The 24,124-nt window shown below is 44.8% G+C and overlaps 1 protein-coding gene across 1 annotated transcript; it reads left to right on the top strand.

The window, feature by feature from the left end:
• Nucleotides 1-8,518: 8,518 nt before the first annotated feature.
• On the top strand, nt 8,519-22,691 carry wscd1b (WSC domain containing 1b). Its single transcript, XM_030362486.1, has 9 exons — nt 8,519-8,738; nt 10,110-10,875; nt 15,420-15,534; nt 17,554-17,735; nt 18,948-19,069; nt 19,695-19,893; nt 20,613-20,777; nt 20,864-21,064; nt 21,451-22,691. Exons 2-9 carry the CDS (start codon nt 10,428-10,430, stop codon nt 21,801-21,803), a joined length of 1,785 nt encoding a protein of 594 aa, XP_030218346.1. The 5' UTR covers nt 8,519-8,738; nt 10,110-10,427; the 3' UTR covers nt 21,804-22,691.
• The last annotated feature ends 1,433 nt before the right edge of the window (nt 22,692-24,124 follow it).

Raw genomic sequence — 24,124 nt, 5'->3', positions numbered from 1 at the left:
AAAGGTGTCTAGTCTATTAAGAAATGGATCGGCTATAAGCCCCAAAAAATACATCACAGCAAAACTCTTCAACTATTAAATAACAATGACAACTGTGAGCTACACTTAAGCTTTCAACAAAATGACAGAGTAGTAGGAAATAAATGCATGCTTGGATTCCAGAATAGCATCCGTGTCTAAACTAACCAAACATTACACATGTGGGTGTTGCTGTGTGTCTTTGGTGGCTACCAATAAATATCCCCACCGTTTAGCAAACAAGATTTGTTGTTTTCCTTGAAAATGTGGTTAACATCAACTCAGGTGACTCCTAAATGGCTCTGGTGAGATGGATTGTAGACTTTGTTGCTTAGAAGCCCTATTAATGCTGGGATGCCTGCGGCTGTCGTTACTCAAGGAATTTCTGCTAGCTCAGAGCCCCGTTCGTTTTTTCCCCCCTCCTGCATATGTTAATTAGAAAATGAAATACTTTTGAAGCCTTGAGCGACTTACAACCTCATCTTTTATTTAACTGAGCCTATTAAAGCAGGCTTGAGTTAGATAAGTGTGTGAGGTGAAGGTTACCCAAGATTATAGTTTACTGTGTGATTGTACCCTGGGAAAATCTGCGATGTGCAATTAGGTGTCCTGTCGATAAGGTGGTGTGATGTCCGCAGAGGTCTTTCGTCTTGATTTTCTGTAATTAAGGGTTGGTGGGCTTTTTTTCTTCCTCTGGTTGATCTATGGCTTTCTCTCCCCTGAACAAGAGAGACAAAGAGGGGCATGGAATTACAAATGCATTATAAACAATTGACAACTCGATTGGCGCCTCGATGTGTGGGAACTAAGGGCCCAATATAAGACCAATCCGTTTCTACCCTAGTGGAAGACCTAGGCTTGATCGCCCACACAGATGCGCGCATACACACACACGCACACGCTCACGCACACACACACACACACACACACACACACACACACACACACACACACACACACACACACACACACACACACACACACTCATGCACACACACACAAACACGCATGCACACGGACACACACATCCTACCAACATTACCCGCAATGGAAATAGACAGATAAGCTCTTTCAATTGCAGTTTGGCACAATAAGCAATGTAAATTAAGATGAGTGACTGATAAATATACTATGTAAGTATTAGTTTTACAAAGATGGCATATAATTTAGAGACACCTTTAGACAGGCTTCTGTCTCACCACTTTGAAAGAAGTAGACTTGCAGGTGGTAATCAGGATGGATTGAAGCGAGATTCAAGTTACTGGTGTCTAGTTCAAGGTGATGAATTCACAACTTTCGGCTAGAAACTATTTCAGCAGTTGTTCAAAGGCTCATGCAAGAGTAAGGGAAAGAAATCCATGGAAACAAGGTTAAAGCATGGAATGTTGTAACACAAAATAGTTAAAAAATCCATAATCCTTTGAATCTTTAGCAAATGCACATAGAGGCTGTTTTGATTCACTAAACTTTTTGCCACAATAAGTCACACATACTGTACAATAAATACAGGTCATTTTATGTTCAGTGTCATCTCCACTACTACTCAGTAGACTGGTGATGGTATGTGTTTTTAATTCTAGGCTGATGCAACACTTTCATGAGGTCAGGAAGACAGGGATCCTAAATATATCTTTAGACACATAGACAGGGGCACAAAAAATAAAAATAAATAGAGACGCGTGAAGCAAGAAATGCATGCCAAACACAAGAGAACAGTGTGTTCAAAAACTTGCCCTGTTTGCATTTCTTTGTGTTTGTCGAATTCTCACCCTCTCAGCCTTCATTTTAGTGTTCGAGAAGGCTGTGACAGAGAGCGCTATGCTCACCCAGTGGGAGTCTCTGTGATGAATAAAGAGGATCCTTCATGTATAAATCATACAGTCTGAGCTATAAACACTGAAATCCTCTCTCTCTATTGCTCTGTGTCCCTCTCTATCTCCCTCACCCTCTGTTAAGTGCAGAAAGGGGGCAGAGGAGAGGAGAGAAGGAAGGATGGCAGCTGGAGGAATCAAACAAAGATGAAACTTTGCCTCTTTTCAAAAGCAGGTCCTCAGACGTCTCTGTCTCTTGAGGAGGTGTAGCAGGCAGTATGTGTCTGAATAAACAGAAAATACTGTCTACCTTGGCTGAAGAAAGCCGTTTTTATTTCCATCTGTGCTCAGAGGAGCGGGAATAGGATCACCTTCACCGTCTCTTACAGTGCACGTTCACTAAAGTTCTGTTGAATTTAGGCTGGCATGAAAATATGCGTACATGTAAGCTTGAAAATTATAGTCGGTTGCAATATTCTATCACTGTGCTTGTTATCCAGTGGAAATCGTAAGCAACACAATATGGCGTCCATCTGTTTATTTAATTGTTCTGTGCTCGATACGTCGTCATCACGGGAGTCTAATCCAGCTGCAGCCCTGAGACAAAGCCAGTCAATTAGAGCCTGAGTTAGGCTAACAACCTTTCATTGAAAGTATATAGACAACTAAATATATTTTGTGTCAGCTTGAATCCGCACTCTCCTTAGACCTTGATTGAAACAACGAAAGTTCTCATTGATTTTCTTTTTGCAAATGTCAACGTTATTAAACAGACATATATTTCTCTTGTGCATGCAATGTCATTGGTACGGCTACAATGGCTATGCGGCTGTGAGGCTATTGTTGCCATCACAGGCGATGGGTTGTGCTTGGCAGTGATTCGCTGACCCATTATGAACCCTAGCGCTGCACTAGGAGACAGATAACAAGGATCACATCTCGGCTCTGGATTTTTCATCAGATTGGCAAGTGGGACTGGGAGGGGGGCTCCATTTCGCAGAGTGATTACCAGTGAATGATTGAAGCGGGCCAGGCATGTAGAGACATGCTGATTATGTTTGCGATCGTGGAGGCCCACCCCGAACCTCTACCACGTCCACCACCACCAGCACCCAGTACATTAATCCAGTTTACCCCACTGGAGCAGACACGGCGGTCCCGCTTCTCAGTCAATCTTGTGATTGGGCCGTGACCTTGGCGTGAGCAATGCGAACAATGATGCAAACGCCGTGCCTGAAAAACGCAGGCCCGGGAACCTCACGGATCCCTTCGGAGACGGTTGTTGAGAATAATTGCTGTCCCTGGGTGATTATCATTAGTGCTCTGTTGTGTTTCTGGTGTTCCTCGGCCTTGCCTCTGCCTTTACCTGTGAAGAAAGTGAGTAAAACAAGGAGGATGACCACAGACCACAACACACAATTACAAAAGGGTTCTTTTTCTATAAATATCTTTTGCTGAAAAAACCTTCTGAAGAGAAAGCATAACCTCAACGGGCGGTTCTCCGTTGGGAGAACCGCCCGTCTGATTATTCCAGCCTTCCATATTCTAAGTTATCTTTTTTAAGGTTAATAGTGTATTAGAAATTCTCAAGAATATTGAGAATATGAATGCCCCCCCCTCTTCCTCATCTATGCCGTAAAGACTGCAGTGCCCCCCTACTCCGCTTCTGCCAAACCCATGCCCCCTGGAAGAACAGGGAAGAGTCTCTGGCTGGGACGCAGAGAGCTTTCCCCTAGCAGCAGTGGTCCATGGAGACCCGTCCCCTGATATGTATTGCCAAGGCTTTTCCTGTAAAAAGGCAAAACAACAAAACTCCCCTTCCCCCCCCCCCTCCCCCACAAATGCCTAACCTAACAAAAACATTCACACTCACCAAATTGGTTGACGTGCTTCTTGTCTGTGCTAGACTATATATTATGAGTGGATATTTGGCCTGAGTTGATCACCAGAGCCTTCCCATATCTAGTCATTGGCATTGGCATTACAGTTTTCTTTGACTTTATTATAACAAACTTCATTTTGAATGCCTCTCACAGAACCCAAGGACACAAAAAAACAGCAGGTATAATAAAGTAGCTCTATGCCTGGATAGAAAGATTAGTCTATTTTGGAAAAATATTTCACAGGATGCTATTCAGTGTGTTTTTTTTGTAACTGGTTTCGAAACCATTTTCTATTTAGGGTTATTTTGTGTGTGTGTGTGTGTGTGTGTGTGTGTGTGTGTGTGTGTGTGTGTGTGTGTGCGTGCGTGCGTGCGTGCGTGTTTGTGTGTGCGTTTGCCCATGCCCATACATACCTTTATATGATCTCGCTTGGAAGACTGAGCCATATTCCTTCAGACTCCAGACAGGGTGAAGACCCTTGTACTGCTGCCCCAGATGCATAAACAGGATCCTGATGGGCTATGCTGCACTACACAAACTTACTGAGTATGTATCTCTAAAAATACCACTGTCTGAGTTAAAAAAAATACACAACTTATTAAAACATATATAGAACGTCTCTTATCTCGTTAGAGAGAATTTTTCGTTTTAGCATCAATCTGGAGGCTTTCGTGGATTTCTCATTTTTTAACATTTGACTAAGGGAACTTATATAAGACTAGCATGGATATGTGTACAGGTGGTGTTTGTATGTGGTGTAGAATCTATAATCATTATTTATGATGAAGAAACGGTTAATCATGTTGCAGGGTCATTGCAGAAAAGCATATCTGTATATATGAATGATGTCCTGAATGCTCTCTCCTCATGGAGTGCATTGACACATTGTTAATAAGGGTATTTAATGCCCTTCCTGAAAGTGCTGACCATTGATATTTAGCTTCCTAATGTCAATGTGCATTGTAAATAACTGAGTCTATCCTCTGTTGGTTCTGTATTCCACACTGTCTTAAGATAACTCGAGTTGAATCCGACTGTAGAAGAGTACTATTACACAAAAGTGCTAATGCATGCATCAGATGTGTCTTGATAAAGATGGGTAAATAGTGCTACAAATTAGTGGAAAAGAGAGTTGAAAGAGAAGGGGGATTTGGTTGTAGCTTTAGTAGTGTCTGCTTGTCATTGGCGAATAGCAACCAAATGTATCAGATTTGGTTAACTTCCTAAATAATATAAGATGAAATATTAATTAAATATAAATCTTGCAGCATTGTGCATTGTGTTGTTCCTGCGCCACTTGTGTTTTTCAATTAATTTGAATGTGTACAAAATGTATAGCTTTTAAATGCCAAAGGTTAATAACACACGTTTTTATTTTTTCCTCCTCATTCGAAATAAGAATCCAGTAATATCCAGTAATATGGCCGCCTGAGAAGGTTATTTTCTTTTTACCTCTCCTTGAATAACACACAAATTTGTATTCATCCTCATTTCCGTATTTTAATTAAAGATAATGTGTTTCGGATTAGATTTAAAGGAACAAGGTTTTGGGAAGGCTTGATAAGTTGATATATTATAGGCAATTACTCAGCTGTCTGTGGGTGCTTTCTCGTTTCTCATCTTTCCAGGAGGCTGCTTGTGTTTTATACCCAGACAGGATGTAGATTACGTTGACAGCTGGCACAAGCCAACAATGTGTGCTTTCTTTGCAAGGTGAGATTAAAGCTTTAGTTGTAGAGCTTTGTTAGTAGCTCGGTTTCTGAGTGCATATGTTTCCATTTAAATGAAAAAGAAGAAAAAGGCTGGATCAATAAAGGGAAAGCGTTTAACAAACCCGTATCTTGATTTGTGTTGCATTTACTTGCAAAGGTATAATGTTTTGTTCGACAGCTAAAGAATACATAAGGTAAGGCTTGGAAGTGACAGAACAAAGCGATGGCAGGAGACAACGCCAAGTAGCGAGGGGAAACATTTCTTCTATGGAAGACTTTAATTCCTTAAAAAGCCAAAGAGAGGCTTCTTTTTGAGCCAGAAGAGGGGACAGGGATCCGGGATTACTCCCTGGTACGGGAGGAATTGGGAACCGCATTAGTTTAGGCCCAGTCGGTTGGCAGACATTCAACTGTGAAAATGTCAGCTAACCAACGGACACGGCTGGCTCTGGAGGGCATGGGGGGGGGGGTCGGGGGGCTGGTTGGGGCGCAGAGAGAGAATACAGGGAAAAGAGAGAGTTGAGTCTCATTAGCATAAGGAACAGTCGCAAATGTCACGGGGTGAACTGGTGGCAACAGAGCCCAGACATTTTAGCGAAGAGGGACGGCCAACAAATGCACCACAGCCTGGAGGTGATGCAGAGACACAGACAGACAGACAGACAGACAGGACCCCACACACACAGAAAGACAAACAGACAGACCAAGCAATTACTGAGGAGAAATCCACAAAAGGTTACTCCTGAAGTACAGACATAGACCCCTTCTTTTTTTTTTGCCAGCACACAAAACACAAGCGCAAATTCCGTCACTGTACACACGCTAATGGTGACAGAATGCAACGCCTCGGCGAATGCTCATTTGATCGTTTATCATCTCCCCATCGGTTAATAAACGCCGTATGGAATTGTTTGTGCGGTACAGAAAAGAGGGATCATGAGGGATTATAAAACATCCAGCGGGGAGCTAATAAGGTGTGGATGATAGCGGTCCCATAGGGGGGAACAGAGGCGCTCTCTACTTCTTAGAGAGCGTCGTGGTGGAGAGAGAGGGGAGCAGCACCCCTGCCGTTTCGAGAGGGATGTCAAGCGCATCGTCAGGAACGGGCGGGTGAAGCGAGAGAGACACCGGCATAAAGCCACAGTCAACGCCTTTGAAGTCAGAGGCAGTAATGGAATTAGTGGGAGGGCAGCAACAGTGGCAGAAAGTTTGGAGAGGATTTAGCTGGCGTTTTTATTTATTCAGCAGCGCCGAGGACAGATGCAACAGAAGAAGAAGGAGGAAGAGCGGGAGGGAGTAGGGAGCGGGGGGGGGGGGGGGGGGGGGGGGGGGGGGGGGGGGGGGGGGAATGGGAACATCGCTGATGGCAGTGGTTGAAAGTATGGCAGAAAAAGCCTGATTTGTGGCATGCACTTTTAAGCTTCTTAGGGCCTTGTACGCTAAGACAGCCCTGGGACTACAGTGGGGTTGGCAGGAACGCGACAGCAAAGGTCACACAGAGATGACAGCGCAGTCAGCCACATGAAACTGGCGACAGCATGCAATTGAACAAGAGGAGGAATAATTTTGGTGGGGGGTACGTTTTGGGAGAATGGGTTTCCCTGAGCGCTGTGTGGGGTGCTGGGCTGTGTTGGGGAGATTTGGTTGTGTGGAGGAGACATTCAAATTAATTGAAATAAAGCAGAGCTGAGATCGCACACAGATTTCTCAATGGGAGCGGGTTCAAGAGAGGTCATAACACTACAGTATAGCAGCCAGGTGGGCTGAGATTAGGTGTCTGCAATGTCTGATGAGCTGATGATAAGTGCAGAAACCTGATGTATACGCTTCTGTTCAGGCAAAATGTGGGTTTTAGGCACATCCAAATCAGAAATGGCGTGTAGAAATTGTTGATTAGGAAGATATCTTCTTTTTTTTTTCATACAATCGTGTAGCCTGTACATGTGCAGCATTATCAAACATCAATCAATAGGCTTATATAAATACTTGTGTCAGGAAATCTGTTACTTGAATGAATTATTTGGAGGGTTCGATATTTCTTCGTCTGAAGAAGAACAGACGCTAGGGCTGACTTGTTAACTCCCCGGGGAACACATTGGAAGTCAGTAAAATCCAGGACGGCACACAGTAACGTGTTGGAGTCCCAGGAGCAGCGCAATGGGCGGGGTATATCTCCACGGATGATGTTAGATATAGCAGAGTCTCTGTGTTGCAGCCAAATATATAGTAGGCAAATAAACAACAAAATATAAGTAAGTCTTTAGAAAGGACTAGATTTTGGACTAGATTACAATAGTATAGCTGAGGCCCATTTTCGATTTGTATTCTTGCCAAAACTGCAAACTGCTTAAAGTAACCTATAGACTACATAGGGCAGCCTAACAGCCCCTCCTCATTCCCTTCTACTGTTAACTTTGCCTTATTCATGCACAGCAGGTCCCTGCACGACGCGGCGCTGTTCGTGGTGCTGAAATGTCCTTCAAACTGCCGGTGGATGTTTTGTGGGAGGGGGCGCGGGGGGGAGAAGTATCACATTTCACAACATTTGAAATGTATGCAAATGCATACATTAATACAGTATGAGAATAATAATAAAAAAAGGGCAAGTCGGTCGATAAACAAATGTCGATCAAGGATGGAGCCGGAGGATGCAACGTCGTAAAGCATCAGGACTCGGCGTGTCTCTTGTCTTCAATGCCTACTGCCGGACACGTTTCCCCGCACAGCGAGTGCCGTGACGCGCTTAGATCACCAATGCAAATGAGAATTCAACCCCCCCCCCCCCCCCCCCCCCCCCCCCCACACCCCACCCACGCACGCACACACACACACACACACACACACACACACACACACACACACACACACACACACACACACACACACACACACACACACACACACACACACACACACACACACACACACACACTGCCTCCTCTCTTTATGTCGTTCTGCCAGCTCCTCCGACGGAGAGTAAAATGTGAGAAGCAGAGAGAGAGAGGGAGAGAGAGGGAGAGGGAGGGAGAGAGAGAGGGAGATAGAAGGAGAGAGGGAGGAGAGGGAGAGAGAGAGGGCGAGAGGGAGAGAGGGGGAGAGGGAGATGGAGACAGGGAGAGAGAGCGAGAGAGAGCGAGAGAGAGAGATGGAGAGAGAGGGAGATCGCTTATATAACGCGAGCACGTCGTCACAGCTCTGGCAAATGCTGAGGAACTGTAAGGAGACCTTCAGAAAAACCGGGGAAGTGAGAGCATGTCAACAGATTCATAATTTATTGAGCGATAAGACGTCGTGGCGTCTCTCTGGAGCTGAGGGTAAGCAACCGGCCAAATGATCATCTACTGTAAACGGTGCGGAACCTTAAGATGGAAGATTTCTAATGCTATGCAAGGTTTCCCTACTTACCCTTGATTCTTTTTTGTTTGGATGAAACATGCAACATACGGCGGACGCTGTTCGCAGTGTTAAGATGATATAGTCTGTATTATTTGAGTTCATTTTATGTCCGCAAATTGTGTTTAGTTGAAAGAGTTGACCACTGTGCATGAAACGATGTAAAGAGGATATTCTGTGGGCAAACTGTTGCTTCGATTCTCGGGAGCAGCAGCAGCTCCATACTTTGCTCGCAAGTGTGTCGAAATGTTTCGATTAAATAAAACGACCCGAAGGATAGGCTACATTGTGTGAAAAGTACTAAAACGGTGTCAGGGTCCCCTAACGGTTATTGACACAATAGGAAGTATGAATACTACTATAATGTCCGCTGGTGCGAAGCAAAGAGACACGCTCTGAAACGCATCTATTTGCCTGTGATATACTAAAAGACCAGCAGTTCATTTCAAAGCGTTCACTGAGGTGTCAAAAAAAAGAAATAAAACACCTGGGACCTTGTATGGCAACACTTCAATGATCCCATTTTCCAAAGCGAACTATGACGAAATTAATCGTTGACATTGCTTGGATGTATTCCTTTCATAAACGCTATTGCTTATGAAGATTAATGTAGGTTTAGAATAGGTTTGACAGCTGAACGATAATTGGCCAACATTGTCATATATCCTGCAAATCTGCATGCACGAGAAGGTGTTAATATGGAGATCTGCTGTCCTCTCATCTCATCTCATATTTCTTTCACTGCATGATTGGGTCTACACTCTTTTGGATTTTCCACCTATCAAATTAGGATTTAAGATTAATTTGTCAAACACATAATAGATATTCGTCCTTGACAGATGTTGCTTAATAACTCAACATTGTTTGATATGGTTTGGGGAAGAGAGGCCATATTCAAAATTTTGGTAAAAGATATCCTTTTTTTTGTAAGTTCCAACTAATTCAGTTATTTTGGTATGTGGTGAAAAAGCACAAACAACATTGCAAGTTAGGTCTGTCATACCCTGCAGTCAAATTGCAGGGATACCACAACTTCAGGGATCGTCTTGAACATAAAAGAGGCAGCAAACAGCAAAATGGGAAAAAAAAAGACATAGCTGGAGGCCAGGGAAACACAAGCCTATATATTTCAACATGAGCTACGGGTCTAATCCCCTCACATGCCACCGCACTATTGGATTATGCACATATGGAGTCGGATAACAGTGACATTTAAAAAGAGGAAATACATACATACATAAATAAATAAATAAAACAGCTGCCTGTTTTCTCCCCCTCCATTTTGTCCCCAGGGACTTGTTGAAGGCAACCCGGGTGTTGCAGTGCTGGAGATTGCCTTGAGGTCAATCTTAGCTGTGGCACATTAAAAGGATCCAACCCCCACCCCTTGGTGGAGGAGGGGCACTGAGATGAAGAAGCAAGGCATGGTGGAGGCTTGGCGGGAAGAATGACTGCACTGCTGGGGGGCTACACTAGGGAAGAGGAAGAGCATGGTGTTGGACCGCCACCAGCGCCGGCACAGTGCGTCTTGATGCGTCTGTAGACGCCGCACTCTGACGCTCCTCGCCGCGCCGGGGGGTCGGCTGCTCTGATCCCAGCCCGCGCTCAGCATGTTGGCGCGGCTCTCGAAGGTGCACTGCTTCCTGTGGCGAGCCCAGGTGCTGCTGTTCTTCCTGGGCATCGCCTACCTAATGGCGGGCAGCATTCTGCTCCTGCAGCGCTCTGGCCTGCGGGTCACGCAGACCAGCGGGGTCCCCTCCCTGTCCTCCTCCACCAAGCCCCCGCTGTCCCTGGTGGCCCCCCCCACCGTGCCCAGGGGGTCCGGCCTGAGCGCGAGGCATCGCTCCCGGTGGGCCACCTACCAGGCCACCCCGGGGCCTGGGTCGGGGCCGGGGCCGGGCACGAGGGCCAGGCGACACTGGGCCGACTCCCGCGGCCTGGGGGCGCAGCACCTGCAGCACCGCTGGTTCCACGGCCTTCTGCCCGAGACCCTTGAGCAGAGGGGCGCTCAGCTCAGCAGCAGCGGCAGCGGTCGGAGCAGCGGCAGCAGACGGAAAGGTAAGCGGCGGTGAAGATAAGGCGTTCGCAGCCGCATGATGCACGCTAGTAAACAGTTACCAACAGTGAGTCGTGGGTGTTGAGTCACCAGAGACGCAATGTCAGGCTTCTCTGAGAGGCCCCTCATTTGAAGAAGGAGAAGAAAATAAGCGCGTTCCGCCGGGTCACGTTGAGCTGTATTTTTTCAGAAAGGGGTGGAGAGTTAAAATAATGACTTTCCGATGATTCATGGGTTATAAAAGAAAATCCATTATTCTCGGCACACACAAGATGGCTCGGGCTGAAAAGGTTTTTTTGTCTATCTTAAATTGAATTTAACATGTCTTAATTTTCCCCTGAATGAGTGAATTGACAAGCAAACAACAATGTTACCCCCTGAAACTGTGCAAGGCTCAGAGAGTGAATTATTATGCGCCATAAGAAAACAAGAATAAGGATATCCATCGATTTAGTTGTATACTGTGCTCAATCCAAGAATACGCTTTTAACCCGTGCATCCCTTTGCAAGTAGCTGAAGCACATATGGTTGTAGAAGCCCTGTTGCTATAACATTATTATGTAAGTCGTGTTTCAACGGTGGTTGGTTAAAGGTTAAGGATTTTGTATACTGTTTCTCTGGCAATGAACATAGACACATTCCCTGGTGGCGTACAACATGTTATGTGCAAAAGTGCATTAAAAAAGGCTACAAATTCATCCCTCATAGCTTTATTCAGCACAATAAGAGATTCATGTCTGTGCATTTGGAAAGGCCGGTATGTGTGTAAGGAAGGTACTGCTAGGCAATTTCAATGTCTTTGTCTCGCTGAGGTCTAACTGTGACTAGAAAAAAATAAACGTAGAGCAAAAAACACATATTCGTCGTCGTCAGTGATGCAAAAGGTCTCTGTTAATGAACTCATGATACGGAAGTCAACAACAACTTAAGCATCTCTGTGTTGATCGCTAGACAGATGATACATGGGAACACAAGGAACACATTGTGCGCCTTTCGGCTCGTTTCATTGGGGAAGTGGCAATTGGAAAAAACACACATTCATCTCATCCCTGATATTCTTCAAGAAGAACATAGCTCCTCCTGATTCTTCTTATTCATAGTCCTGGTTGTACACCAGTACAATGTTTGTCATTCAGTGGTGGTATTGGCCACCACTAGGTTACATGAAGACTGTATTATCAATCAATTCCAAAGCTACCCTGTTTGTGTCAACCCACCCATGACAACATCTAGATGCATAGTGTAAGCCCTTGAGGCTAGGCTTGAAATAGAGCAGATACCTCTGCAACGTCTTATTGAAATGGACGATAGCCTCTGAATTGTATTTCTTTTGTGTGCAGAGCACCGCAGCTAGGATATGTGTGTGTAACAAATAAAGCTTGTTGACAGAAAAATGTTTTTTCCTTGAATAATATATGAGGCAGAAAACATACAAATGTACCTATTGTCTTATTTGGTGATTTACTTTAGGTTGCTCGGATGGCCCCTAGCCAGCGGTAACACAATCTGCGCGTGAGGTTTCCATTTCTCATTTAGAAACTGCAACTCATTGCACATTCATGAGACAGGCATGAATTTAGAGCAGCAAACACAGCTCCATTATGCATTTATGTGAGATTTTTACATTTGAATGCACAGGGAAGGATTTGTTGTTTTTGAATTACCGGAAGATTAAAACTTAAACCTTAACGGTACGGGGGGAAATCCACGAATACAACAAAAATAAATAAATAAATGGATAAGGCATCAATGACAATTTAATTATAGCTTTTCTCTAAAAATAAACAGCTTTTGAGTCCTGGACTAAAAGCGTGACGTTCTTTTAGTCTGTGTGGTAGCCTGCATTTTCCTCCCAAGATCGGCGGTCCCCTACTGGGTCCCTGCTGCCCTCCGCAGGTCTACTCTAATGGTCCTAAAATGGACTGCCTACCCCCATCTGTGGTAATCTTGCATCTCCCCTCCTCGCTGCCTACTGCCTTCCATTGGCATCGACTTCTTTCTCAGCCCTCTCTGGGAAGAGGAGCTGGGCCAGTTTTTGTGCATGTCATTAAACACCAACACACAGGGTGTTCATCTCACGCATGGTTGCTGATCCAAACCGCTTCCCTTCCCCTGTTTGCATGCTTGAATCAAGGCTCTAATCGTTCAAGATCAGCTCTTAGAAAATATTGCTTTTCAACAATGATTTATATTAGAGGATGGTCTAGAATAGTCCCTCACAGCCTTTACATACAATATGCAAAGTCTGGGGCACAGCATTGATTAACTGTGTCAATAACCAGCTACTTTTAGGAAGAGATCTTGGTTTACCAACAGCAAACCATCTGCAAGGAAAAGTAAATCTCGACCTCTGTTGAAACAAACGTGATTCAAAATCAGATTTGCAACAATTGCAAGGTGGTCCACGAAAAACCATTTCACTAAACTTTTGGGGAATGCCCAATTAGTCTGAAGAATAAGGATAAAAAATGTAATTACACTAACTTAAGTATTAGGTATGCTAGCTAGTTAGCACTCATCTGTATTCATTTATGAACGAATTCCTTCTTATTACTAACATGTGGACAGTACTGTCCCTGATATTGGCCAAAAATGATACACTGACTGCAGAAGGAGGGCTGCATTTCTTGGATGTATTGGAATGATTCTTTACATTGAGATGGGCTTCCACGACAAAGTAGTCAAGAAATGCGGTCCACCAAGCCTATAGCGAAGGCTTTACGGAGTATATGAGGATGTATGGTTCAGGTAGATGCAAGATTAAGGAGGATGCAGGTTCTATGAGATACAAGGTTAAGGATGATGCAGACTTTAAGAGGATGCAGGGCTTAGATTTTTGCAGGGTTTACGAGGACACATGGATTAGGAGAATACAGGATTTAGGATCATGCAGGGTTTAGGATGACACTTAGTTTAGGAGTATGCATGATTTAGGAGGATGCAGCTTTAAGAATGATGTAGGGTTTAGGAGGACACTAGGTTAAGGAGGATACAGGGTTTAGAAGGGCACTAGGTTTAGGAGGATAAAGGGTTAGGGAGGATACAAGGTAAGGGAGGATGCAGGGTTAAGGAGGATACAGGGTTAAGGAGGATGCAGGGATTAGGAGGACACTAGGTTTAGGTTGAGGCAGGGCTTATGCAGGCACATGGTTTAGCAGGACACTAGGTTGAGGTATATGCAGGGCTTATGCAGACACATGGTTTAGGAGGATGTAGGGTTTATGGGATGCAGGGCTTATGCAGACACATGGTTTAGGAGGATGTAGGGTTTAGGGGGATGCAGAGCTTCGGAAGACACACGATTTAGAGGGATTCAGGGTCTAGGTGGATGCAGGGTTTTGGAGGACGCATGGTTTGGAAGGACACGTGGTTCAGAAGGACACTGCAAAACTGTTGGACGTTAAATTCTGTGCTCTACACGCTCTGAGCCCAGACAAAGGATTTCATGCTCCGTTTCTTGTTTCTCTCGTGTCAGTGCATCTTGCTGACACATGGGCTACATTCATCTACCGTGTCCCCCCACCTCCCCGCTTGTCCAACACCGTCTGCTTCAAGGCTTCCAATCCTTCAACATGCTCTGCATAGAAATGACCAGTTTCTTTCTGTAAGGATGGTGTCATATTTACATTAAATATCTGTTCATGTTCATGTCATTCAGTGGCTCAAACTACCCTGTCAACGTAATGAGCACTTCATTGACGGCAAGCCACACTCTCAAATTGTGGCAATTATGGGAAAATGTGGTTGAAACGAAAGAATCATTCCATCTAAGGTTTATGGGCGCAATAAATGTGTACTTGGAATTCCTTGGCCTTTCCAGCTTGGGATTTATTGTAATTTTTGGGATTCATATAATGCTAGTAACTTGAAAATACGCGCTTTTGATCACATAACTGAGTTTTATGGGCGCAATAAATGCAATAATGCAATACCATACTTTTTATAATGGGTTTCAAGGTGGGGGTTAGGCCATGTGTTTGGGTGAGGCCATGTTTTGGGTAATGCAATGTGTTTCATGTTTTATGTATGTCTATGTAAAACCTTTATGTATGTGTCGCCGACGCTCTCTGTTTGCCCAAAGCAAATTTCGCTCGTGAGAGAGACAATAAAATATTTACTTGTTTACTTGCTTAACTATATGTGATATTTTATCACAATAGTCTGGAAAGTGGCAGATTCACATATGGCATGACAGATTTCTAACTATCAAGGGAGAGTCTTTCAGCAGGATCGATGAAATATCAAATGAAAATCCCTTTCTTTTCGCCTAGATTTTTTGCTCTTCAGTCCTTCCGGTATAAAATAGAATTAAATGTTACAAATGCTTAATAGAGGGCATAGAAAAAAAATAACAAAAATACTATTTCTGAATACTCTTTTCAATTAATGCCAATTTCACATCCACGGATGGAAAGATCTACGTTTGCCCTTGTGTGGGCCTGGGAGGACCCACCATGTGCTTGACATCAACACTAGTGGAGGGTGACTGACCTTCCTCCGTTATATTTCTCATCTGTCTTATACTCTCCCCCCTCTCCCCTCGCAGGGACCTATGTGGGCTGCTTCCTGCACGAGGCAGGGGACCGGGCCCTGGGGGGAACTATCCTGTACGACCTGCGCAAGATGACCAGCACCCTGTGTCAGGACACCTGCGCCGAAAGGTAATGCCGTTGTGGAGGCTGGGCCGCTGCGCCGGTGGGCGGAGGGCTAGAGAGGGCATCGCCGGGCGAGCCACAGAGGCAGCGCTGTTCGGTGCGGAGCACTTTTTGAGACTCCTCTGGGTGAATGGCTGCTTGTGTTCCAGTGGAGTGCCAGGTGGCTGGGGAAGGGGTGGAGGGGGACAGTGAATGATTGGCGGTGGGGAGGAGAGCCCGTCACGTGACATACAATCACATGGAGGCAATATTGCAGATTGAATTCAGGTATTCGAGAGAGGAATACTGAAACTGCATGGTAATAACGCTGGTTTCCATCTCTTGTTGTGGAGTAGTCCTTCATGGGCTGTTGCCTATTGATGTCTTTTTATAAACATTTATTCTCAATTTAAGCAGCTTTATCTATATGGAGTGGAAGTGAACGGAGGCTTTTAATGAATTGATGACATAGTATACATAGCTGTACACTATGCACTATGCGCAGGATTTTCACTAAACAGAAGGAGATATATACTGCACCCAAGTATAAGGCAGAGAGTACAGAAATGGAGCAATTAGCTATGACAAATATTTTTGGGCAAAATCAGAATCTGAATAGATTTTTGACATTTCAAAGCCATTCCTGCTGTAGTAGCTGTGCCTGCACAACATTATCCTGATGTTATCTTAGATTTCAGAAAAAGGCTTTCACAGAGCGCACCTCAGACATTGTGGAAAGCAGAGGAAGCATCTCAGTGGAATAAAGGCAGATGCACGCAGACTACCAAGGTGGTGTTGACAGCGTTTCAGCCTCTCCTCTACCCCTCCGCGATGTGCTGTTTACCAAAGTGTTCCAGTTATAGAAATGTGGCAAAAGGAGTAAGTTCGCCTCAGTGCGGAAACTATAAAAGGACGATATATATAAAAGGTCAATTCTGATTATGTTTTTCATCGCAGAGGAGAGGGAAGGACAGGGGGTGGGGGGGGGGGGATGAGTCCCAGAGTAAGCCTGGACACCCTGGATCCTCCCCTGGCTCAGGAGTCTCTTTAGCTGGGCTGTGGCCCCATCCGGCGTAGTGCGGACACATGCACGCTATTGTTACAACACGGCAAGGGGAGGAAATCCTCAGTAGGGCGGGAAACCCAAAATAAACGAATGAGTTTTAAATCTTAAGTGGTGTCCGATAGGCTGGCTGTAGCCAACGGCTGATGGCTTGCGGTTATGGATCGCCCCGGGCGGGAGCAATTTTGGTTTCTCGCGAAAGATGTTTATGTATGTGTGTCGGTGTGTGTTTGTGTTTAAGTGTGTCTTTAAGTTTGTATATCCGGTTGTGTATGTGTTCATCCGGTTTGACTGAGTGTATGTGGGTGTGTGCATGAGTGTGTGTGTTTGTAGTGTGATTGTGTGTGTGTGTGATCGGGTGGGTGTTTATGTGTGTGTCTATATATGCTCATGTTTAAGTATATTTTTCAGGGTGTGTGTGGGCCTGGGTATGTGTTTGTTTATATTTGCTCATGTTTATGGCTGTTTATGTGTGTGTGTGTGTGTGTGTGTGTGTGTGTGTGTGTGTGTGTGTGTGTGTGTGTGTGTGTGTGTTTGTGTGCGTGTGGTTGTGTGTGTGTATATACACGTGTGTATTTATGTTCATGTGTGTTTGTGTGTGTGTGTGTGTGTGTGTGTGTGTTGCTGTGTGTATGTCTGTGTGTGTGTGTGTGAGTGTTTGTGTGTGTGGTTGTGTGTGGGTATATACACGTGTATATTTCTGTTCATGTGTGTGTGTGTATGTGTGCATGCATGGATTTCATATACATGGATATGTGTATTTCTACCTGTGTGTATATACGTCTATATGTGTGTGTGTGTGTGTGTGTGTGTGTGTGTGTGTGTGTGTGTGTATGTGTGTGTGTGTGTGTGTGTGTGTGTGTGTGTGTGTGTGTGTGTGTGTGTGTGTGTGTGTGTGTGTGTCTGTGTGTGTGTGTGTGTGTGTGTGTGTGTGTGTGTGTGTGTGTGTGTGTGTGTGTGTGTGTGTGTGTGTGTGTGGTTAGTGGGTACCAGTATGCAGGTCTAGAGTATGGGGCCGAGTGTCACTGTGGGAACCGCATCAGAAGCTCCCAGGCCCCCGAGGAGGACTGCAGTGTGAGCTGTCGCGGAGAGAGGGGCACCCCCTGTGGGGGAGTGGAGCGCCTCTCCATATACAAGGTGGAACAACTCCCGGGACACAGGAAATGTGAGTCCGGCACCGGAACGCTAGTCTCTACTTACTTCTATCAGCCTTGCTCTCTCTTTTTTGCTTGATCTCTCTCTTTCTCTCTCTCCTTCCCTCGTTCAATCTCTCTCTTTCTTTCCCTAGGTCTCTTACTCGGTTTCCTTTACCTCTTACCTCTCTGTTTCCCTCTCTACACTCAGGCAGGGGGGATTTCTATAAATCAGTCTTTAGGCCTCTCTTGCTCTCTCTCTGTCGCTCTCTCTCTTTCTCACAAACACACACACACACACATAACATATTATACTAGTTACTTCTCCTCCTGCGATATTGATGTATATGCGTGCAGAAACATGGGTTTATTATGCAGGGGTGGGGATGCATGGCAGCTATACACGGCGGGCAGCACACTCCTGATTAATGATTACTCATTCACCATCTTTCACCCTCTTTTTACCCCTGCTCGTAAGACCGTGTCTTTATGAAACACTCACCGAAACATATAGGAATGGTGGATCTTTGAGCAAAATAAAAAGAAACAAATTCATATGAATAGATATGATGCATCGATGAGCTTTTACAAGGGAACGGTTACCTCACGAATGGGGCGAAAAGAGTTGTGTTCAAGTTGTTGCAGGCCTTCGTGATGTACTCTTTGTGCAAAGTTGTTGACTGACCTAAATATGGATGTCACATTGCATTAGTGGTAAAGTCTGCGTATTTATACTTAAGCCTATCCATGTTCAAAGAAATTAGGATCAAATGGAGTGTGGCCACATTCCCCGGGCCTCATACCAAACTAGCAGAGTTAACTTCAAATAGATAGGCGTTTACTAATCCTACTAGTTTTTTAATTGTTTTTATTAGAAGTTGATTTTACTTTATTAATCCCTGACAGGAAATGTTGCTGTCACAGCATAGAGTTCAGGACAGTAAATATGAAAGAGTCTGAAACTAAACATTTAAATAAAAATAATAACTGCAAATACAGAAAATATGTCTACTTACAAAAGACTTGGCATTGAAGTGTTCAAACACCCATCTTATCCGACCTCATCTTGCCTTCTCTTATTTAAGCGTTTAACGTAAGCTCGCTAGTCGAGTGCCAGTAGCAAGCTACAATGAACGCGTCTTTGTTCTCATTCAACTGGGTTTTGAAGATGGGTTCACAACCTGCTTCGTGTTCATACTGTATTGCGCATCTCTCTCTTGCTCTCCCTCTCCTTCTCGCCCTAGTCAGGAATGTTTACTACAGCGGTTGCTTCAAGATACCAAAGAGCACCATCAGCGCCTTCCCCGTGGCCTCCCTCCATCCCAATCTCACCGTGCCATCCTGCATCGAGACCTGCACGGATAAGGTTCGCTCCCCTCCGTAATTATATATATATATATATATATATATATATATATATATATATATATACCGTGAGATTAATGCATAACATCTCTGGCTATACTCTACAGAGAGATGTGCTAGCACTCTAGCGCTAGTCTCTGTAGACCACAGCCTGAAGTGTGCGCTCCCTGGAGATGGAAGATAAGAGACATTTCTTTCTGTGCGCGTGTGTCGCTCCGTCCCCCATGGGATCCCACTGACACGAGTCTGGGGATGGGGTTTCATTACCGCTGATGGCTGCTTATGCTTTAATGGGCCCATAATGAGATAACGATGGTTTTGGAGTCCTTCCATCCCCATGTATTTGTGTAGTGTCTGTGTGTGTGTGTATGTGTGTGTGCGTGTGCGTGTGTGTTGCTGAGTGAGTGAGTGTGTGCGCAGGTGCATGTAACGAGCGCACACTCGTCCAGCTCATCATAGTAGTGCAAACATAGTGACAATTTGACATCAGCATCTGGATGTCACAAGCACTGTAGATTTAACGTTTGTTGAAGAGGGAATAAATCAAACGTGTGTCTGTCCATGCGTAGGTGCATATGCGTGCACATCACCCTCCTGAGATTGAGTCTTTTTTTCATTTGATGTAGGAGCTTCCGCTGGCCGTGTTGAAGGCTCCCCGATGTTTCTGCGCCGGGACCAGCTCTCTCTTCAGCCTCTCCCAGGAGCCCCAGGCACAGATGTGTGGGAGGGACTCTGGTCTGAACCACACCAGCCTGGTTTCCCCCGCTACTCCCACAGCACCCACGCAGCAGGACTACTACCAAGTGTATCACACGCCTGTCCTCGGTGAGGGGTCATGTAATATATAATAATAATAATAATAATAATAATAATAATAATAATAATAATAATGGATTGAATTTATGTAGCGCTTTTCTAGACGCTCAAAGACGCTTTACAGTGAAGGGGGAACCTCACTAACCTCCACCAGTGTGTAGCACCCACTTGGGCGATGCACGGCAGCCAATCTGCGCCAGAATGCTCACCACACACCAGCTTGAGGTGGAGAGTGAGGGAATTAATGAGTCGGCCAATTATACAGGAGGATGATTAGGGGGCCAGATTGATTGAGCCTGGTTGGGCCAGGACATATAGTGACAACAGATATATATATATATGTGACATTTATATGTGCGATTGAGACTGGTCCCTATGCTACAATACCGTGCGGTACAGATCTGTACAGGGGGGAAGTGAGTGGGAAGTAGACAGGGCAGCCTGCTGTATTTACCGTGCATGTGGAACACTTGTAAAATAAGAATTGAAGCAATATTTCTTCTAATCTGATTTTATTTCAGCCTCTAGTTGGCAATGAGGAGAAAGGATTTGCATAAGAAATCCATTAAAGCTAACTCTGTGTCAAGATGACATCAAAGATGGATGGGTTTCATCATGTTGTCATCATAGACATGCATAACGAGCTGGAACGGTCGATTTGGGGGCTCTGCTGACACTCGTTCAGACAATGCATTGGCTGACCTCCTGTGCTTTTTGCGCCATGCCAGACTTGAGGTGCAAAGAAAGGACCTTTTTGCCACAACGCTCCAGCAATCTGGTGGCTCTGTCCAGTTTCCCCGGGGCGGGCAACACCTGGCTTCGACACCTGGTGGAGCTGGTGACGGGATACTACACTGGCAGCTTCTACTTTGACGGCACGCTGTACAACAGAGGTAGGGGCCACTGGGTCCCCAGTAACCTGCTGCATGCTGGCCAGTGTGGCTGTGTGGGCTGATGGTCGCTTCCGTCCTCCCCTCAGGCTTCAAAGGGGAGAAGGACTACTGGAAGAGCGGCCGAAGCATTTGCGTGAAGACCCACGAGAGTGGACAGAAGGAGATCGAGATGTTCGACGCGGCCATCCTGCTGATCCGGAACCCGTACCGGTCCCTGATGGCGGAGTTCAATCGCAAGTGCGCCGGGCATTTGGGCCACGCGACGGACACACAGTGGAAGAGCAAAGGTAACGCTGTCCCCACTGCCATTTTCCTTGGTGATTTAGACGCCATTGTTCTTTTCAATACTGCAATTGTTTGGAATGGTAGGGCGGTTTCAAGGCAATCAGTTCTGTACAATATACTGGGATTATCCATAAAATGTATATTTAACAGAAAGTCATTCATGGAAAGTAGGCAATTGTTTTCATGTTTCTTTTGATTGGAACCAAAAAGTGTGTTCTCCAGATGGCCTGTGTTTTTTGGCAGATGCTTGTCTTACACAGCCAAACTATCAACAAATAAAAATGAAAAGCGGGGGGAGATTCACAACAATAACCGAGCCCCCCCCCCCCCTCTCTCTCTCTCTCTCTCTCTCTCTCTCTCTCTCTCTCTCTCTCTCTCTACTACGCAGAATGGTCAGAGTTCGTAGCGAGCTACGCCCCCTGGTGGGCATCCCACGCGCTTAGCTGGCTGAAGTTTGGCCAGCGGCTGCTTGTAGTGCACTACGAGGACCTGCACAGGGCGCTGTTCCCGCCGCTGCGCCTGGTCACGTTGTTCCTGAACGTTACCGCCAGCGAGGAGAGGCTGATGTGCGCGCAGAGCAACCAAGACGGCCACTTCAAGCGCTCCGGTGTAAAGCAGCCGTCCTTCGACCCCTTCACGGGGGACATGAGACGGCTGATTGACTCCTTCGTCAGATCCGTGGACCAGGCTTTGCTTGACAGGAACCTCACGGGACTTCCACAGGAATACCTACCCAGATGATGGTGGGGCAGGGGATGGTGGTGGGCAAGCCAAACCACGGATATGCCCAAGAAAGCTTCAGAGTATACAAAAATACAGAGTGCAAACTGTTGCTTCACCCATGGAGGGGGGCATATTTAGAGGATCCTGGATACAATGATTGAAAGATCTTCTCCGTGCTCACAGATGGTCCAGCTGATATCAGGAATGCAGGTGTAAGGAGTCCACTCCAGAGTCTTCTAACACGTTGAGCTCACTGTGAATGGCTGGGAGGACACTTGACACATTTTTCCCATTAAAGATGACCTGGGAGAAGCAGACGATTGATTGTAAAAGCCGGTTGAGAATGTCACTTTCAGCTGAAAGCTCCAAGGTCATAAACTGTCTGGTTCCGATTCATTAAATTGTGGTGTTAAAGGGGTCTTATGAAGTTACTTTATCATTTCAAAGTCAGATTTTAATCTGATGTTGGATAGCTAATGGGTTGACCAGCCCCTTGAAAAGCCTCTTTAAAATTCCACACAAGTAAAACATTCCATTTTTACATGACGCTCATATCAGTAGGATTAGTGTTGAATGAGTTGACTCTTGTCCTGGTGTATATTCTCTTCAGCCATTGGTCTATGCCTCCACATGAGGAACCACCAATCAAATCGCCAAATTTTTTCATATTGAATCAATGGTTGATTTGATAAAGCCGTGTTGCATACTGAATGGTAAACAATGTCTTGACTGTACATTTCTCAAAGTACTATGGCCAAGCTTACAGTCGACTTCAAGTTTTGTTCTAAACCGAAGGCTACACTGACCTTTGTGTAACCAAATGTACTTTGTACAAACTTCCTGTCACCTTGTAAAGTATGTGAAATAAAATGGAAATAAAATTGCATAAGAGACTCCTAAATATTTCCAGAGACAATGTGTGTTGTTTCTTCGGTGAACATATCACAAAATAAGGTGCAGAAGTCTTAGGTCAACTATCCTTGCTCTCACAATGAGCTAGTGCTGCATTTATGGGCAGTTTACCATCTCCATCTCAGTTTACCAACATTTTTGATAAAAAAAAGATGGAATTGCCTAAATGGCACGTGTCCAAAATGAAAGTGAGTGTGAAGCCACAGTTGTTTAGGGAGAATTACACCCTCAGTTATCCACAGAAATTAATCAAATCTGCAGGCAAATCTTCGGTTGGCTATAATGCTTGTAGTTGTTGGGGGTAACCAGCCTTCCAATGAACCACAGACAAAACTACTACTACTGTGACAACTTCACACACCACTTGACTGGTTCAGACATACCCACCAACAAATAACAAAGTCTGTGTCTACAAAATTGCTAAAGTGAACAATCTGTTTATTTTCAACCCCAGAGGTTTTCTCTGTGAATGGAGAGATGGATGTACCTGTCCTACTGTACCAAGAAGGTGATAGCAATTCACACTGCAGTCTCCAATTTGGTCAGGTTGTTGAAGAAACCATTCACCATTCACCATCAACCATTCAACCTGGACAACATCCTGTAAGGAGAGACACACTTTTCCTTGGGCTGTGAAAACAGCTTTCAGCATACTTGGCTTTGACACAAATTTTCCATAGAGAAGAGCCTGCCCTCGTATATCTCAGCCATTTTTATTCCTGAAAGAGAAATGCATTAGAGTTGTTGTTTTTCACTTTCTAATAAATAGAGGGGAGAAAACACATATTTTTGATTTAACTTATCTAATGGAAAAGTGTTTACAAATCAAAGGATAAACAGACAAGAAAAACGTGATTTAATGTGAAGGTATAAATAAAAAAAAGGGTCTTTCACAATGGGGCAGCAAAGGCTAATATCACAGCTAACTTGTTCAATCTGCTTTATGTCACGGAAAATCTTTTTCGTTTTAATTATGGGAAGGTTAATTCTATTGGTGGGTGTTTTGGTCGGCAATAATGGGAAGTTTACATTTGATGAGGTTACACCATTATAGCCCTCTTCAAGCACTTCTTAAGTGGCACTCACTATTGCCTTAATACAATCACTATGCAGTAAAATAATAGTGCTATTGTACATCTGAGAACTACAGCAAAAATAATATGAATCCAGTTTTAAGTACAATGACATATACATTCACTTATCCGACAAACATCTGAGGTTGAGGGGGGGGGGGGGGGGGGGGGGGGTTCGTAAATATTTCAAAAGCCGAGATGAACGGCATCAAACTTTAATTAAAGTGCATTCCTGATCTGTACACCGACCACCTCGGGATACTGGGAGATAAAAGACGGGCCATTTCCGGAGATGGTGTTTATGAGGAGTACAGGCTCCATTAGTGAGAAGCTGTGACAGGGATGATGAGCTCC

The sequence above is a fragment of the Gadus morhua genome, chromosome 7, assembly GCF_902167405.1.
Source record: "Gadus morhua chromosome 7, gadMor3.0, whole genome shotgun sequence".
Lineage (NCBI taxonomy): Eukaryota > Metazoa > Chordata > Actinopteri > Gadiformes > Gadidae > Gadus > Gadus morhua.
The sequence above is the reverse complement of the archived record's forward strand: the minus strand, read 5'-3'. Positions and strand labels throughout refer to the sequence as shown.